The sequence below is a fragment of the Kogia breviceps genome, chromosome 20 (genome assembly GCF_026419965.1).
Source record: "Kogia breviceps isolate mKogBre1 chromosome 20, mKogBre1 haplotype 1, whole genome shotgun sequence".
Classification (NCBI taxonomy): domain Eukaryota; kingdom Metazoa; phylum Chordata; class Mammalia; order Artiodactyla; family Physeteridae; genus Kogia; species Kogia breviceps.
Genome location: NC_081329.1, coordinates 15,879,964 through 15,898,374, shown reverse-complemented (window position 1 = coordinate 15,898,374; position 18,411 = coordinate 15,879,964). Strand labels below are relative to the sequence as shown.

The 18,411-nt window shown below is 44.9% G+C and overlaps 2 protein-coding genes across 13 annotated transcripts in view; one reads left to right on the top strand and one right to left on the bottom strand.

Annotated features, from left to right (window-relative positions):
- PDGFRL (platelet derived growth factor receptor like) overlaps positions 1-11,138 on the top strand; it is a 47,443-nt gene extending 36,305 nt beyond the window's left edge. Inside the window, exons 4-7 of one of the 2 annotated variants that reach the window (XM_067022370.1) lie at positions 3,326-3,619; positions 8,655-8,794; positions 9,845-9,865; positions 10,254-10,385. In XM_067022370.1, coding sequence (XP_066878471.1) covers positions 3,326-3,619; positions 8,655-8,794; positions 9,845-9,865; positions 10,254-10,292 — 494 coding nt within the window. In that variant the 3' untranslated portion in view covers positions 10,293-10,385. Of the gene's footprint in view, positions 1-3,325; positions 3,620-8,654; positions 8,795-9,844; positions 9,866-10,253 lie in introns of both variants that reach the window. The other variant, XM_059049444.2, reaches the window with a different exon arrangement.
- A 279-nt stretch (positions 11,139-11,417) lies between these two features.
- Positions 11,418-18,411, bottom strand: part of MTUS1 (microtubule associated scaffold protein 1) — a 155,356-nt gene continuing 148,362 nt past the window's right edge. For 9 of the 11 annotated variants that reach the window (XM_059049414.2, XM_067022359.1, XM_059049416.2 and 6 more), the window contains 3 exons: positions 15,498-15,614; positions 14,272-14,369; positions 11,418-13,714 (listed from right to left, as the gene is read on the bottom strand). In XM_059049414.2, the coding sequence (XP_058905397.1) occupies positions 13,501-13,714; positions 14,272-14,369; positions 15,498-15,614 (429 nt within the window). In that variant the 3' untranslated portion in view covers positions 11,418-13,500. The remainder of the gene's footprint in view (positions 13,715-14,271; positions 14,370-15,497; positions 15,615-18,411) is intronic. The other 2 variants (XM_067022361.1, XM_067022362.1) reach the window with 1 other exon arrangement.

Below are 18,411 nucleotides of genomic sequence, written 5' to 3'. Positions count from 1 at the left end.
TTACTGCCTTAACCCACTTTTTTTTTGCGGTACGCGGGCCTCTCACTGCTGTGGCCTCTCCCGTTGCGGAGCACAGGCTCCGGACGCGCAGGCGCAGCGGCCACGGCTCACGGGCCCGGCCGCTCCGCGGCACGTGGGATCCTCCCGGACCGGGGCACGAACCCGCGTCCCCTGCATCAGCAGGCGGGCTCTCAACCACTGCACCACCAGGGAAGCCCTTAACCCAATTTTAAGACAACGTGATGGACAGAGTGACAGACACACACGAGCTAGCATAAATGGTGGTGTCAGAATTGTTGACAGTTGTTCACGGGCCATCGCTTCTGAGCCTCATTCTGGAATGTGCCACCCAGAAATGCCCATGTGCCCTTAGTATGATACGACACCAGGAAGCAGCAGTGGAAAAGGCAACAACTAATGAAGACTAACAGAGCCTGTTGTTCTGGACAAGAACTGATACCATATTTCAAGTTGCAGAATGAAAATTCTTTGCCGTGATTAGCACTGTCACCGTCTTCCCCAAATAGTGGTTTTTGGAGCTGAGGTTTTGCACTGAAGACCTCCCTCGAGCAGACTGTCTCACTAGGGTCATAGGTTCTCTGAGTTCTGGAGGTAGATCCTCTTTCTTAACTTACGGAAGCCCTTTTCTGCATCAGAGGAAGGCTGAAAAAAAATCAATATTTATTTCAACCTTCAAGAAACCTGGATCAGGGACGTGACCTAAAGCGTTGTATCGTTTTCTTATTCCTCACCACTAGGAGTCCAGTTGGATTTTCGGTAGAAGGTTTAGCGATGTGTCTTTTCAGCCATTGGGTGGGTTTGGAAAACCAAGATGGGCTGTTATGGAGGCTATTGGCTCTGGAGTCTTTCAGAACATATGCTTCCCGACCACCCACGCGGAGAAACGTCTGGCATTCATTATGTTTTTTATGTTTCCTACGGTTTGATCGCAAACACTGTGAAGATTCTTTTGACTGTGGTTAATTTGTGCAATTTTTGATTAAGCAACTGCCACATGTTATATTTAATCTGCATCTAGGAGGCTCTCAGAGGGTTTTTTCCCCCTTCTCTAACTATATATTGAAGTATAATGTATACAAAGGGAAATACACAAATCATGACTCTACAGCTCAGTGGATGATCCTAAAGGGAACTGTACACACGTAACCACTGCCCAGATCACGGAGGAGGACGTTACCAGCAGTAGGGCTTCTTCATAGTAAAAGGCATAGGCTCCAGTTTACAAATGTAGTAAAGCCACATTAACAAGCACTTTACCAAATGTGGAGTTTGTTATAATTTGGATTTTAGCTTATAGCCTGTTAACTAATTTTTTTGAGTGGGGGGCATATGTGATCTATAATTTTAAATATAAACTTGAACATACTTTTTTTTGGTAGATGGAATCTACTGATGGCAAATATTTTTTTAAAAGGAAATTCAGTATTATTATTTTTCAAGTTACAGTAATCAAATGAATTAATAAAATATTTTATGTAGTACGTGCTTACCGTCAAGTGATGAGTAAATGAAAATTTGACAGATTTAATTTATAGGTAATAATTTGTTTACTCATTCATATATTCTTCCTGAAGCCTTGCTTACTCCATTCACTTGGCAAATACAGATTTTTTTTCTGTTTGTTAAAGCAACTGGTGTGGTCACTTTTTTCAAAGCGTGGATTATAGTACAGGAAGTTAGACCTCATTTTTGTGTTCTGAAGTTTAGATTGTTCACTTCTTCTCCTGGCTTTGCTCATTGGTTCGGATTCCTCCATAAAACCTTAAAAGAAAAGTTGTTTCTGAATCTGACAATCATACATCCCTTAAATATGTTTGCTCGAGAGAGACCTTTGATACTGTCTGCTCCAGATTCTCCTCTTTACAAACGGGGGTGTTGACGCACAGAGAGGTGAAGTGATGCATTCAAGGCCACACGGACTTATTCTGTGTGAACTCGGGGGCGTTAGGTACGACGTTGATCAAGGTGCCCTCGCCTAAGCCTGAAAGTCAGTTTATCATGAGGTGGCGCAAGTCCCCCAGACTGATGGAAAGTCTTGCAAAAGATGGAGACTCAGTAAGCCATGATTCCATGTTACAGAAGCTGGCACTCAGAGCCAAAGAACTCTTGGCCCGTGAAGACATCTGCTATTGTGTCCAGGAATTCTGTCCCCAGCCTAAAAAACAAAAAAAATCATACAACTGGGGCACAGAGGCTAGCGAAGAAAGCCAAGAATGATTGTTTCAGAAATATTGTAGGAAAACTTGGGAGACAATTGAATAAATGTTGAGGGGTGATTCGGTTCACAGATTTCTCTTAGATATGAGTGTAGTCTCTCACAGAATGATCCAGAAAACAAAGTATTTAATGTGCCGTGCCCAAAACAAAAGCCTCCAAACCCAATCCAGAGTCCCTTGACGGTCCCGAGGAACGTATGGATAAACCAGTCCTCATTTCTGTAAGATAAAAATGCCATCATCCAGAGCTTAAAGAACATGCAGAGTGATTTCAAAGGGAACAGGAGGAGAGTGTAAGCAAATGGCTGAAGTTCCCCAGCCCAGTGGCAGCCGAGCAGAGCCCGGAACCTGAGACCAGGGGGTTCCTCATCTGTCCCTGCTCGATTCCCTCTCCTTTGGCCTTGCCAGGAACGAGTCCTCTGGGCTGTGAGGACACCAGCGCCCTCACTGGGCCCGTCCCAGAGAGGCTCTGCTGAGCCGGGAAATTCCTCCCAACGGGCAGATACTAAGCAAGGGCTGTGGGGCTGACTTCTCTAGACACTCAGCAGATTGTTCACAGGTGTTAAAACTGCTCTTTTTTTTTTTTTTTTGCGGTATGCGGGCCTCTCACTGCTGTGGCCTCTCCCGTTGCGGAGCACAGGCTCCGGACGCGCAGGCTCAGCGGCCATGGCTCACGGGCTTAGTTGCTCCGCGGCATGTGGGATCTTCCCGGACCAGGGCACGAACCCGTGTCTCCTGCATCGGCAGGCGGATTCTCAACCACTGCGCCACCAGGGAAGCCCTAAAACTGCTCTTAACACAAGGAAATCGGCCTCCTCCCCTTCTTCCTCAATGGGATGGTCCAACGGGCCTGATTTGGGCTTGCACTAATACCTGTTTTGTTTCCTTTAAGAAGATGGGAGGTAACATCCTTCTTCCAAAAAAGGAAAAACATTTTTTTTAAATTGGCCTTTTCAACTCATAAGGACTCTATTATCCGAGTATATTGCCAATCCACCCACATCTTTGTGCCCTGCATATAAGAATCCCTTTAAGCGCTCTTACCTTGTTTCTCCAGAATAAATGAGCCTGTGTCTTTCCCTTTGCAGAGAAAGGAGAACTCTTTGTACCTTCTCCCAGTTACTTTGACGTCGTCTACTTGAACCCGGACAGACAGGCTGTGGTTCCTTGTCGAGTGACTGTCCTGTCGGCCAAAGTCACGCTCCACAGGGAGTTCCCGGCCAAGGAGATCCGGGCCAACGGAACAGACATCGTTTACGATATGAAGAGAGGCTTTGTGTATCTGCAGCCTCAGCCTGACCACCAGGGGGCGGTCTACTGCAAGGCGGAGGCCGGGGGCAAGTCTCAGATCTCGGCCAAGTACCAGCTGCTCTATGCAGAAGGTAAGCCCGCTCCCCTCCGGGGCCGAGGTTTGAGCCACTTCCAGCTGGTCAGCATCAGGTTCTGCCGTTCTCAATTACGGAGGGAAATTAGGCCCAGAATGCTGTTCTTAAAGGCTCCTCTGCAGCACCGCCATTTCTAGAACGTTCTACCTCCTTGCCCCGTGACCCCAGCGCAACTCCCCCCGACTCCCTTCTCTTCAAGTCCTTGCAACATTCACTCTGGTCCTGCCTCCGTGTGATTGATCATGGGGATCCCAGATCCCCATGTCATCCTCCCGTGCTCTCCAGCCTGGGCTTCGGGCACACGGTCAGCCAGCGGGCAGCTCTCCTACCGCAGCACCACACGTTACCTCCCCTCCCTTGACAAGTGGTTCTCTCGGGCCTCCCTCCCCCGACTTGCAGGAGAGAAAGCACCCTCCCCAGCCCTGTGAGGGAGGACACGGGGTGGACCCTCTTCCTGCACTCTGGTCCCTCACTGATGCCTGTCCTCCCTCCGAGGAACTCTAACGTGAGCCTGGTGAGTGGTCTGCGTGTGGGGTGGAGGGGTCCTGCTCAGGGACCCTGTGATGGGATGAGTGGCCCCAGAGCCAGCTGCTCTCCGAGATGAGAACTTAGGCTCCTTCATTCCCCTTGTTCTCAGCCGTGAGACTTATTCACAAGGCCACAATCTCCAACATTCTGCTACCAAATAAGCCTCTCAGCCTTCCATTAACCACCCGCCGCTGCAGCCATCTCTCTCCTCCATCACAGCCGAACTCCCTGAAAGAGCCCTCCCGGTCCCCCTGCGTCCTCTCCCCTCCCACATGCTCCTCAGCTTTCTCCCCTAAGCTCCACCAGAGCAGCCTTGGCTAAAGGCCCTCCCAGGCCATTAAGTCCAGCAGACAAGTTTCTGTCCTTGTCCTTCTAGATTCTACTTTGCCTACATGACACCCTCTCTCCTCTGGTCCCATTTTTTTTTTCCTGCTTTTCCCACAGCCTTCTCATTCTGCTTTGCCAGATCTTTAATTTTTAAAAAAAAAGTTTTATTGGAGTATAGTTGACTTACAGTGTTGTGTTAGCTTTAGGTGTACAGCAAAATGAATTAGTTTTACATATATATCCATCCACTCTTTTTAAGATTCTTTTCCCATATAGGCTATTACAGAGTCTTGAGTAGAGTTCCCTGTGCTGTACAGTAGATCGTTATTCGTTATCTGTTTTATATATAGTAGTGTATATATCTCAATCCCAATCTCCCAATTTATCCCTCCTCCTGCTTTCCCCCCTGGTAACCAAAGGTTTGTTTTTTACATCTATGATTCTATTTGTTCTGTAAATAAGTTCACTTGTACCCAGTTTTTAGATTCCACATATAAGTGATATCATATATATTTGTCTTTCTGTGTCTGACTTACTCAGTATGACAATCTCTAGGTCGATCCATGTTGCTGCAAATGGCATTACTTCATTCTTTTTAATGGCTGAGTAATATTCCATTATATATATATGTATCACATCTTCTTTATCCATTCTTCTTTTGATGGACACTTATGTTGCTTCCATGTCTTGGCTATTGTGAATAGTGCTGCAATGAACATCGGGGTGCGTGTATCTTTTTGAATTATGGTTTTCTCTGGATATGTGCCCAGAAGTGTGATTGCTGGGTCATACAGTAGGTCTATAGTTTTTTAAGGAACCTCTATACTGTTCTCCATAATGGTTGTACCAATTTACATTCCCACCAACAGTGTAGGAGGGTTTCCATTTCTCCACACCCTCTCCAGCGTTTATTGTTTGTAGATTTTTTGATGATGGCCATTCTGACTGGTGTGAGGTGATACTTCATGGTAGTTTTGATTTGCATTCCTCTGATAATTAGTGATGTTGAGCATCTTTTTATGTGTTTTTTGGCCATTAGAATGTCTTCTTTGGAGAAATGTCTATTTAGATCTTCTGACCATTTTTTGACTGGGTTCTTTGTTTTTTTATATTGAGCTGCATGAGCTGTTTGTATATTTTGGAGATTAATCCCTTACTGGTTGATTCATTTACAAATATTTTCTCCCATTCTGTGGGTTGTTTCTTTGTTTTGTTTATGGTTTCCTTTGCTGTGCAAAAGCTTTTAAGTTTCATTAGGTCCCATTTATTTATTTTTGTTTTTATTTTTATTACTCTAGGAGGTGGATCAGAAAAGATCTTGCTGTGATTTATGTGACAGAGTGTTCTGCCTATGTTTTCCTCTAAGAGTTTTATAGTATCTGGCCTTATATTTAAGTCTTTAATCCACTTTGAGTTTATTTTTGTGTACGGTGTTAGGGAGTGTTCTGATTTCATTCTTTTACATGTAGCTGTCCAGTTTTCCCAGCACCACTTATTGAAGAGGCTGTCTTTTCTCCCTTGTATATTCTTGCCTCCTTTGTCGTAGGTTACCATAGGTGCTTAGGTTTATCTCTGGACCTTCTATCCTGGTCCACTAATCTATATTTCTGTTTTTTGTGCCAGTACCATATAGTTTTGATTACTGTATCTTTGTATAGTATGAAGTCAGAGAACCTGATTCCTCCAGCTCCATTCTTCTTTCTCAAGATTGCTTTGGCTATTTGGGGTCTATTGTGTTTCCATGCAAACTGTAAAATTTTTTTGTTCTAATTCTGTGAAAAATGCCATTCGTAATTTGATAGAAATTGCACTGAATCTGTAGATTGCTTTGGGTAGTATAGTCATTTTGACAATGACATGGTATATCTCTACATCTGTTTGTGTCATCTTTGATTTCTTTCATCAGCATCTTACAGTTTTTTGAGTACAGGTCTTTGGCCTCCTTAGGTAGGTTTATTCCTAGGTATTTTATTCTTTTTGATATGATGGTAAATGGGATTGTTTCCTTAATTTCTCTTTCTGATCTTTTGTTTTTAGTACATAGGAAAGCAAGAGATTTCTGTGTATTAAATTTTGTACCCTGCAACTTTACCAAATTCACTGATGATCTCTAGTAGTTTTCTGGTAGCGTCTTTAGGATTTTCTGCATATAGTATCATGTCATCTGCGAACAGTGATAGTTTTACTTCTTCTTTTCCAATTTGGATTCCTTTTATTTCTTTTTCTTCTCTGATTGTCATGGCTAGCACTTCCAAAACTATGCTGAATAAATGTGGCAAGAGTGGACATCCTTGTCTTGTACCTGATCTTAGAAGAAATGCTTTCAGCTTTTCACTGTTGAGAATAATGTTAGCTGTGGGTTTGTCATATATGGCCTTTACTACATTGCAGTAGGTTCCCTCTATGCCCACTTTCTGGAGAGTTTATCATAAATGGGTATTGAATTTTGTCAAAAGCTTTTTCTGCATCTGTTGAGATGCTCATATGGTTTTTACTCTTCAGTTTGTTAATGTGGTGTATCATATCACATTGTTTGCGTATATTGAAGAATCCTTACATCCCTGGGATATATCCCATTTGATCATGGTGTATGAGCCTCTTAATGTGTTGTTGGATTTGGTTTGCTAGTATTTTGTTGAGGATTTTTGCATCTATGTTCATCACTGATATTGGCCTGTAATTTTCTTTATTTGTGGTATCTTTGTCTGGTTTTGGTACCAGGGTGATGGTGGCCTCATAGAATGAGCTGCCTCTCCCAGGTTTTAAATGTTGGAGTTCCCCAAGGCACCTTCTTTGTCTGTCCTCATCCTCTTCCTGGGTGGTCTCAACCATAGCCATGCTCTGCTGCATATCTATTCACTAATCACTCCCAGGGGAATGTATGTGGCCGGGATCTGGGAGTGCCAGCTTCATGTATCCGATTCCCTCCCTAACATCTGTGCTGAGATGCTTCACAGGCCCTTCCCTGAACTCTGGGCCTTCCTCCCAGGTCTGGTTCTCCGGCTTTCCTCATCCCAATGATGGCACTGCAGTTCCAGGGTGCAGGAGCCCAAAACACTCCCGGCTCCTCCCAGTTCTTTTGACTTATTCCATCAAATTCTGCTGTTTCTCTCCATCCTACTGCAAAGAGTTCAACGATTATCATCTCTTCCTTGGGCCAATATGAATACCTTTCCAACTGGTCTCTTCTGTGCCCATGCTTTCTCCATCTTCCACACTGCAGCTGATTATAGCTCCAGTTAAAACCATTCAGTGGGTTTCTGCTTTTCCTAGAACCAAAGTCAAAATCTTCCACGTGGCCTGAAAGGTCTTCTTGCATGGCCGGCCTCTGCCCTCTCCCAGGCTTCCCCTACCTCCCCTCTGGGCCTGTCTACTGGTGCCTCCCCCTTTTCCTTCAGATTTTAGTTCAAACATCCCTTAAGGAAGCCTTTCCTGCTTCTCAGACCATCCTGAACCTCCCCAGCACTCTGGGCTTCTCCTTCAAGTTCTTCCCACAACTCAGGTTCTAAACCAAGCACACAGTGACCTGCTGAGTGTCTGCCTCTCCCACTAGAATAGAGGCCCCGGGGCTCGGAGACCACGTCTGTCTGGTTCGCTGCCATAGCCTCCACTCCCAGCACGTTGCCTTGCTCAAGGCTGCTGTCAAACTTACTCGAGTGGACTGAGCCTAATGAAGAATTTTGTCTCTGAAATGCTGTGAAGTAGAAACATCATGCGCCCTTCCTACAAATGTCTCTCCCTTTGGTAGATTCAGACTGTCTCCTCTACTTCCTGAGGCCGCACACGTGTCCATCTTCACCCATCAGTGGGTCTCCCTCCAGGCTGCCTTCCCTTCCGTCTACTTGCTCTGCCCCCAGTCCCCTTCTTCTCCCTCTACCTTTTTATTCCCTTCACGTGAGCTCCTGGCAGACCTCCTGGGCTCTTCTCCTCCATTACAAGTGTAATGCCTGGATCTGGGGACTTCTGGATGACCACCCCGTTCTGGACCACCAAGGCAGAGAAAGAGGAGGTGTCGGAGGAAACCAGAAGTGGTGGAGAGGGTAGGCCCCATGCTAGGTGGGGAGCTGAAGGCAGGAATGTTCCATACCTGCCCAAAGAAGAGAACACGTCTGTTCGTTGGTCTCTGCCATGGCCCATGGATTTCATCTCACGTCCCCTGTCCCCCGCTCACTTCTAGTTCCCAGTGGTCCTCCATCAACAACCATCTTGGCATCTGCGAACAAAGTGAAGGGTGGGGATGACATCAGCGTCCTCTGCACGGTCCTCGGGGAGCCAGATGTGGAGGTGGAATTCAGGTGGATCTACCCAGGGCAGAAGGTAAGCATACCCCGGCCTCAGCCAGCCACCTTACTTGTTTTATTCCCTACCCACCCCCAACTCACCGATATGGACTATAACTTAAAGACGTATGAGAGACGTGTGCAGCTATGGTAGGGCTAAGGCGCACTTGTTTTCTCCTAAGATGTTTCAGTATATTTACAAATGGCTTTTTTTAAAGGACAGGAATAAAGTGACTGGGTTCCATTCGGCAATTCGGTCAACGTACTCTCTGCATGTTATTTTTCTTCATGACCCTTAAGGAAGGGGACGGGGCATGAACAGGAAAGGAGGGTGTCCTTCCTTCACCCGCAGCCTCAACCTTCAATCTTAATTCTGGGTCGATTGGAGGCCAATCTGACCTCCTTCTGGAATCCTTCAGTATTGTCCCCTATAAAAGCTGGGCCCCGGGGCAATGAGCTCTAAGTAGACAACCACCAAGTTGGCATATAAATCCAGGCCTTCAAAAAGGTGCTGTGAGGCCGAGATCATTTTAAAATAGGTTTCCCATAAAAACAACTCCAGCACATGTAACCTCTGGGCCTGTTCTGCTCACAAAAATAAAGTTTTGCTACCAACATGGAATAATCCCTTTGTTTCCCGAAGAGATCTGGCCTCCTAAGATGTACTTGGTAGCCAATGCAGTTCTGGTTTAAGAGCTGTGATTGGTGGAAAATAACTCCCCCTAGAGAACGGTACTTTTCTAGTACTAGGTACTTGTTTTTAAAAAGTGTTGTTCTATTTAGAAGACATTAATAATTTTCATTAGAGGTGGGTTTTTTTTTTTAAACGTTGCTAGTTATTAGCAGAAAGGGTGTTGATTTAGTAATACTATAAATGTTACAATTATGTTAAACTAATCCAGAAAACACTACTTATCACCAAAGTTGGATGAAGCATCTCAAAAGTGACCATCTCACTTTCTAGAAATACGAAGTTAAGTCACCTAGGGTATCACGTTATCCATCCTCGGTACAACGTCTCTCCCCCTGTAGTCCTATGGCACGTTTGACTCATCTTATGTCTCCTTCTCCCTGTGTGAACAATTAGGAGCTCGTATTCATTTACACGGTGAGTGCTTCGGGCTTCTTTTTGACTTTCAGTTCTGTGAGTAAGAAGCACTGCGCGAAGGGTTGAACGTGGGGAATGCCAACAGGAGAGCAGTAGAAAATTTTATCTGTATTCGTATGCCTAATACCAGTCCGACATTCCTGGAGTTCCCAAAGAATAAAATTTATATTCAGTAGAAACATTGATGAAAAGGGCAGAAAGAGAAAGCCAAACAGCATAATGAAATTCAAGACTGCTTGGAAAAAATGCAGCCTAAACTGACTAGACAGTGTTGAGCTGCGCATACCGAATAGTCTTTTAGAAGCATGTGTTTTGCACTTTGAAAGGGATACTCAACGGCCCAGGAGGCATGGGAGCTGTTCACAGCAGCTTGTGGTTTGTGCTTCAGCCTCGGTGGGTGTCGTTCAACAGGATGAAAGGCCGGTGACGATTCAAGACACTTGGCGGCTGATCCACAGAGGACTGGGCCACACCACGAGGATCTCCCAGAGCGTCCTGATCGTCGAAGACTTTGAGCTGACCGACGCAGGTTATTACATTTGCACCGCTCAGAACCTCCGAGGACAGACCTCGGTAGCTACCGCTGTGGAGTTTTCCCGGCTTGGAAGATGAAGTAAAAATGAATTGATGGAAAGCCCACTGGTGTACACAACCCGCCCCAGGGTTCTTTTGACTAGTGCTTTGCCGGAGGCTGACGTCAAGCGCCAAACCCCAGGCCCTGCCTTGTGAGTCAGACCCAGACCTCCAAACTGAAAGGAAGTCACCGGGTCTAATGATAGAAGTGTTAATTCTAACAGAAAGCATGTATTCTGACTGCTGACCTACGTATATGGGTTTCTAGTGTTTATACTAAGAAGGCATATATGTAAACAACTTTATATAATCATTTCTATTAAACGAGCAAGCTTTTGTAAAAAACAAAAAATGGGCTAAGTGCTTGCTTTTTAAGTTGGCTTGAAGTACATCCAGAAGGAGTTTTTGGCAGCAGTGTCTGAGTCAGTACCTAATATTCTCTTTGATATAACAACCACGAAATATGAGAATCTAAAAACGGAGTAATATATAGTTCAACTATATATGAACTATTGTATGGTATGAAGGTATCAAAAAGTGTGTAAACTTTTTAACCGCTGCACTCAAAAGTACTAGTTCTAGATTAGACATTGTATAAGAACCACAGCATGTGTTTTTAAAAGTTTAACTTTTGATATAAAATAGATGCACAGATCAAGGAAGATTCAACTTCGTTTAGGCTTTTTTTTTTTACCATCTTCAAAAATATTTAGACTGTAGCTGTTCCAATTTTCTTACCTTATAAGCAGAACTTATTATCAAAACCAGTAAAAATTTATTTCTCAAATACACATAGCTTTGAATTTAGAAAAGAAAAGCTCTAAGTCTAGCTCTGTGACCCAAATTTCAGCCCATGACCAATTTTGTGGTTTCATTGGAAATTCCTGGGGAACAGGTCAAGAAGGAGACACGATGTCAGTTCCTATGCTGCTATAAACTGGGTAACACTTTGGAGAGTGAAGTATGTCAGAGGATGCAATTCTTCTATTGAATATTCCAGCATTATTTATTTGATCAAAGTAAAACACTTTCCATCACTACAAACTGAGCACAACTACAGCTGTTTACACATCCGTATTTTTATGACGTGCCAACATTTTGCATCCTAAGTGATAACATTTGGTTTGAAGATAATTTTACAGTTCCGTGTTTTGTTTCCTATCTTCTCTCCTGTTGTCTCCCATTCTCTGAAGACATTTTACATTAATTGTGTAAGGATCATTTCCCCAGACAGCTAAACGGCATGGAGGGCAGCAGGGAAAAGCACGAGATTTACCTTGTGCAGGGACTGGATGGCAAACCCAACTTTGGCTATAAGGACGCTGAGAACAACTTGGAAAGGTGAGCAGAGATCGCGGGAGGTGGCGGCGAACCTACGCTCCCGTTTATCAGAAAAACATGGAAGGCTACGCGCATAATCAACAGTTGGAGGTTAAAAACTTCAGACACAATCACTAGTAAAACAAAAACAAAAAAACACATGCATCGTGAATATCAATCTGCTTTGTAGTGTATATGTAAATGTCAACTCAAAGGTCCACCTCTAGTAGCCTGAATCTGTTCTTACTGTAGGGCTTATTTGTACAGCCATCGAACATCAGTAATGCTCATTAGTAAATACTGACAGCCCAAGCTTGACACATGCAGGGAGACAGAGAAAAAAGCCACAGTTCTTCCTTCCACCTCCCCCAAAGTATTAGAAGTGGGGGAGGTAATAAGTGAAGTTTTGAAAAGAAACTGAAATGCAAATTGGAGAAGAACTGTACAAGCCACATTCTTCTCTCATCAGCTGGCCATTCTGCTACCTTCCCAAGGACAGAAGGATCCCTCAAAGGTACGTGGAAGTTTAGCATTTTACCTCCAGAGACTGTTTTGTTCTATTATCAAGGTGCTCCTATTCAACTATAAGCACTGAGTCCTGTCTTTTAGTTCTGCTAGCCAATGACTCTTGTTCATTCTTTGATCTCTCTAGGATTTCCCAAAATTTATACTATCGGATCCAGGCCTTGGTTTATTTGGAAAGTGGTTCAGCACCTTGAAGATGAGCTGGCTCTGGAAAAGCATATTCCTTGTCCCAGAGAAAAGTACGAAGGAGGTAGAAGGTTTGCTTTTGTGGCTCTGGATGGGGGAGAAAGAAAAGTGGGGAATGGGGATAGTGGGCGAGAAGCAGCCAGTTGAAATCACTGAGGATAGCTCAGATCAAGATAAAAATAAGGCAGAAAGCAATCCATTGGTACTGCCCTTTCTTTATACACATTTTTTCCCAGCAAAATTAGGCTTCTACATTTGCTCATAGCCTGAGAAAATGGATTGTAGTATTTTACGTCCATGTGCGTAAGTTTAAAAAAATCTAGCTAGTTTCAACTGACATGGCTGAACACTGATAGGCTGCCAACAAGTTACTCCAAAAGGATGCAAAGCATGAACAGATGTGGGCAAGTCAGAGCTCTTTCTGTCTCTCCCTCTCCCCCCATGGCATAGAGCTGAGCGGGGTTGGTGGTAAAGAATCCTAGTTCTAGCAACTATTGCTTTTTCTTCTATGGCTTTTGCAGAGATGCATACACTGACTATTATTTGATTAGCACATCTCCAGACAGACTCAGCAAAGGAGGCAGCATCAGACACGTGACACTCGGTTACATCCACTTCATTCACACATCCCCAGTCAGACCAAAATGTAAATCACAAGAAGGTGTCTGTGGTGAAGAACATTACAAAGGTTATATAAATCTTTATCTTAACAGGCCCCTGAGAGTTTTCCCCTTTATGCGTAGGTGAAAAAGGCAACGAACAAGATCTTCTCGTTCCGTAAGTGCTTTGTGCAACAGCGTCCATGTAGATCCATTCCGACAGCATCGTTTGGGGAGGAGTCTCCTGGACCGAGTCAGAAGCCTTCCTCCAGAGTTCTGGTCTTGTCTGGAAGGGGCCGGTTCGGGCCATGACTTTCCAGTTCTAGGGCAGGCTGTGCGTGTCAGCGAAGGTGGCTCCAGCTCCGCCACCCCCCACGGTTGTGGGTGGGTCAGTACTGCAGAAACGCAGTCTGTCTCCAGCTCCCAGGAAGGTCATCTGGGCGAGATGCTGGGGCTGGGGAAGGAGCCGGAGTTCCGCGGCGACTGGAAGGGGATGGCGGGTGACGTGGGGGACCTCTTGGGGCTGCACAGGTCCCCGTTGTGCAGCTTCCACAGCAGCTCCTCATTCTCCATGGAGAGGCGCTTGTTGACTTTGGACTCCTTCTCCAGTGACTCCTGCAAGACGGCCTGCTCTGTGGAAAGTTGCCTGGAAGACAAAAAAAAAAAAAAAATAACCCAGAAATCCTGTGACTCTGAATCGCTTTTTTCTTTTTTTTTTTAAAGGTTGAAAAAAATCTTACTATTTTAAATTTGAGAGCCCCAAATGATCTCTTTGGAATAAAAGGAGCTACTGTCCGTGGGTACTGGGCTGGCAGAGAAACCCGGGAAGTGTGACCTAGAGCCGAAGAAAAAGCTGCACCTTGGGGCAATTTCATAGTAGGGTGAGTGACGCTTCCACAGCTATGCTGCATGTCTTAAGACCCTCGTACGTGTGGGGCTGTTTTCTGTTTGGTCTTGTGGTGCTCTTTCTCTGAAAGGGAAGGGAAGGCTTGCCCACTGAGGACTCAGCCTTTGGTCCAGGCCACTGTGGTAAAGGCACTAAATGCTACAATCGTATTTTTCCGGATACAAATCAGAACCTCATTAACTACCCGCTTCTGCTGCATTTCGAGGAGGGGCATGGGTGGAGTGTGGTGAGAAAGTAACACTCGATGTCTGAGGAAGGGAGGAGCTCGGGGAAAATAGGACAGTTTTTTTTTTTACCTTGAAATTGCCATGTGCTTGTCCATCCGAGCTTTTAATTCTTCATTCTCCTGCTGGAATCGCTTCAGTTTGTCCACCAGTGCTGTGTTGTTGTCCACCTTGGTGTCAACACGAGTACCAACATTTATACATTAAAAATTACATAAAGCCCCTTATTTCCTTAAAGTACCTTCCTGACACCAGCACACACTGGAGAGATTTAATTTGGGAAAGTTTACTAGCATGTTGACTGTCTCTACACTGACGCACTGCAAAAAGAATGTACTGCAGCAAAACAGAGCACACAGATATTACTTATTTTTATTATTATTATTAATATTTTTGCAGTACACGGGCCTCTCACTGCTGTGGCCTCTCCCATTGCGGAGCACAGGCTCCGGACGCGCAGGTTCAGTGGCCATGGCTCACGGGCCCAGCCGCTCCGCGGCATGTGGGATCTTCCCGGACCGGGGCACGAACCTGCGTCCCCTGCATCCGCAGGCAGACTCTCAACCACTGCGCCACCAGGGAAGCCCCTGGATATTACTTTCTAAAGGTATGCCAGGCCACGCTGCAGGCTAGGCTAGACTCCTGGCTCTTAGCAGTCGTGTTCCAAGGCTGGACCAGGGCTCACACGGCACTGGGCTCGCTGCTCCCACACGCAGCCCTGGATGGACTCGCCACATTGTAACGTCTGCTAACGTCAGTTCTGTCCTAGAGGCCGCAAACTAAACTTTATTCATATTTTGCATAGTGCTGGCTACTTGTACAACCAGGTTAATTTTACAAAAGGGCAACGATTTTATCGCAGTTTAACTCACACAAAGCAAGATGAAGAATTTAGAGAGCAAGATTCAGTTGCTCTGATGGAACTAATTTATGTGCTCAACAGTTTTGAGCAAAAGAAACCCACCCAGAGGTGGTGGGATATTAAAGGACAGCTTTTAAATTATTTAAAAATTCTTCTTATGCAGGTGGATATTCCCAGACCACTGAAATGGGAGACACCTGCGTGTTGTCATTTTTCCAAACGCTGAATGCTACCTTACACGTTCCTTGAAAAAAATGTTCTAGAAGGTAGCAATGAATAAGCCTTAAGCTGACATGGAAAAGAAAATTTAACCTCTTCTACCTCTTCTATGTTACCTCTCTTTAAATGTCAATTAAGACAATTCCACAGGTCTAGTTCAGAGGCCAGTTCCTGTGCCTCAGGTATTATCCCGTTTAAGTTTCTGAACGAAATGTACCAGTTTCTCCATTTGCATTAACTTGATGTCCTGCTGGTGCAGCTTCTCATTCTTGATCTCTAAAACAGCTTCCAGGCTTTCTAACTCTTGCTCCAGATACATGATCTGAGGGTTTTTCTGGAAAACACACAGCAGGATATGGCTGTGACTGATCATTTAGCACAATCACATGGTTCAAACTCTTAATATAAAGACATTTGATTAGATTTAGAAATTAAGTAGCAAGAGACATCAACCTTCTTACAGCAGTTTCAAAGAAAGGTGAAAAGAAGGGTTGAGATACATTTTTTTTTTTTTTTTTTTTTTTTTTTTGCGGTACGCGGGCCTCTCACTGCTGTGGCCTCTCCCGTTGCGGAGCACAGGCTCCGGACGCGCAGGCTCAGCGGCCACGGCTCACGGGCCCAGCCGCTCCGCGGCACTTGGGATCCTCCCGGACCGGGACACGAACCCGCGTCCCCTGCATCGGCAGGCGGACTCTCAACCACTGCGCCACCAGGGAAGCCCAGGTTAAAATATTTTTAACTTCAAAGTCTTTGGTCTTAAGAATGAAATAAAACATTTCACATTTGAAAACAAACATTTCACTCACTTATCAGTAACTTAGTATGGAAAAAAACATTGGTAGCAACGAATATTTTATTGGTAGTAAGATAAAAACCACAGCTTACAATACAAAACAGAACTCTGGCTAGCGAGTACGCAATTCCAAGTCCTGGACAGGTGTGTGGGGGAGAAAAGGAAGAGTAGTTCTCTCTTTCCAAAGTCAGTAACGCATGAGGAATGAACAGGCAGTGTGTTTATTGGGCTCTCTGGAAAACAAGAGCAATGGCAAACACGTGCTGAGTCCCGTTCGCTATGACGGGGCTAGGTTGGCCGTACTTCTAGAGCACGATGAACACCCCACCATTCTGTGACACCGAACACCTCCATGGCACAGAGTACGTGCACTACGAAAATTCTATGCAAGATAAACACTACGTAAGGGGAGATCATCCTGTGAGAACACGAGACCAGGGTGGATTCCCCAACTCCTTGCTTTAATTCTTGAAATTCAAGTGAACCTTCCAAAATGCACGACACAAGTTAGAGGCACAAAATCTATTGATCTGGTGTTCAGCGAGGGAATTTCTCAGACAAGAGTCAGTGGTGTTGATCATCAGAACTATCCTCTGGACAGCGGTTAATGCTCTGGAGCAACCCTTAGGGAGAATCAGGGAAGGTGCCCTTGGCAATCACTTAAACCCCTCACTTCGCAGAAGGAGACAGAATTGCAACAGCTCAAGCACGATCTACCTGCTCAGGGCCCGAAAGTGCCGGGGTGGGGACCAACCCCCGATCCTCAACTCCAGGGCTCTTCCAGAAACTTCCTACATTTCATATATGTTATCCTTTTACATATGATTTTTTTAAACCGTAAAGACAGCAAAAATCCCATCTCGCTGATTTTTAAAGTCAGAGTGTATGTAGCCCTGCTCCCACTGCACTTTTCCTACTTCTCTGCCCACCTGGCCCTTTCTCCCTCACTCTAATACACGCTCTTTCCCCACAACCTGGGCAGGCTGAGGTGGGGTAAGGCATGAGATAGTCCTGCTTTCCTCAACCTGTTTCCCTTCTGAACTTTTTCAGGAGCTGCTGCAGGATCAGGAAGCTCTTTAAAAGCTTTCCCTGAACTACTCGTAAGATTTACACCCTGCACGTGAAGTCTACAGATTTCGTTTGCAATCGAATGTTTCTAAGAATCTTCCAGAATAAATAGCTTTGAAATTTCATTGAATAGGACCTCATCCAATTGCATTCAAAAGTCTAGAGGGTCTCTCAATGACATATCAGCAGAAGAGCTCACTGAGGGACCCAGGTACTTCGAGAGTTGCGACAGGTCTTAAATGGCACAAAAGCTCTGCTTCTGCAGCCCCAGACACAAATAGATGGAATGAAAAGACAGAAGCAGCCCCCCTGCCGCAGCCAAAAAATGTTGGGGGGGATGCAGAGGAGTAAGGATACAAGTTGCAAGAGAAAGTTGAGCTTACCAGAGAAATTTGTAGTTTTCAAAAGTGAGGACTGGACTTCCCTGATGGTGCTGTGGTTAAGAATCCGCCTTCCAATGAAGGGGACACGGGTTCGATCCCTGGTCCAGGAAGATCCCGCATGCCACGGAGCAACTAAGCCCATGAGCCACAACTACTGAGCCTGCATGCCACAACTACTGAAGCCTGTGCGCCTAAAGCCCATGCTCCGCAACAAGGGACGCCACCACAATGAGAAGGCCGTGCACGGCAAGGAAGAGTAGCCCCTGCTCGCCGCAACTAGAGAAAGCCCGCACACAGCAACGCAGACCCAACACAACCATCCACAAGTGAATAACTTTTTTAAAAAGTGAGGATTATCCATATAATGAAATATCGTTCAGCCATAAAAAGGAATGAAATGTCTGTACCTGCTACAATATGCATGAACCTTGAGAACATAAGCTGAGGGAAAGAAGCTGACACAAAAAGCTTCATATAGCACAATTTCATGTCAATGAAATCTCTAGAACAGGTACATGGATAGAAACAGAAAGGAGACTGGTGATCCTGTAGGGTTAGGGAGTTTGAGGGGGGAAATGGGGAATGACTGCTAAAGGGTGCAGGGTGTCTTTTGGGGGTGGGTGATAAAAGTGTTCTGTAATTAGATCCTGGTGACCAAGGTATAACTTGTGAACCGCTGACTTGTATATTTTAGAAGGGTGAATATCGTGGTATACGAATTGTATCTCAATATAGCAAGTTAATTAAAAAATGAAGTCTTTACATAAAACCCTGACCCTAATTGATAGTTTTCCTGTCTTCCTATAGGTATTAATTAGCTTAGATCACTTGCAATATATTGGATTTCAGCTGTTACGTCAGTTTTTAGAATTAAAAAAAAAAGACAC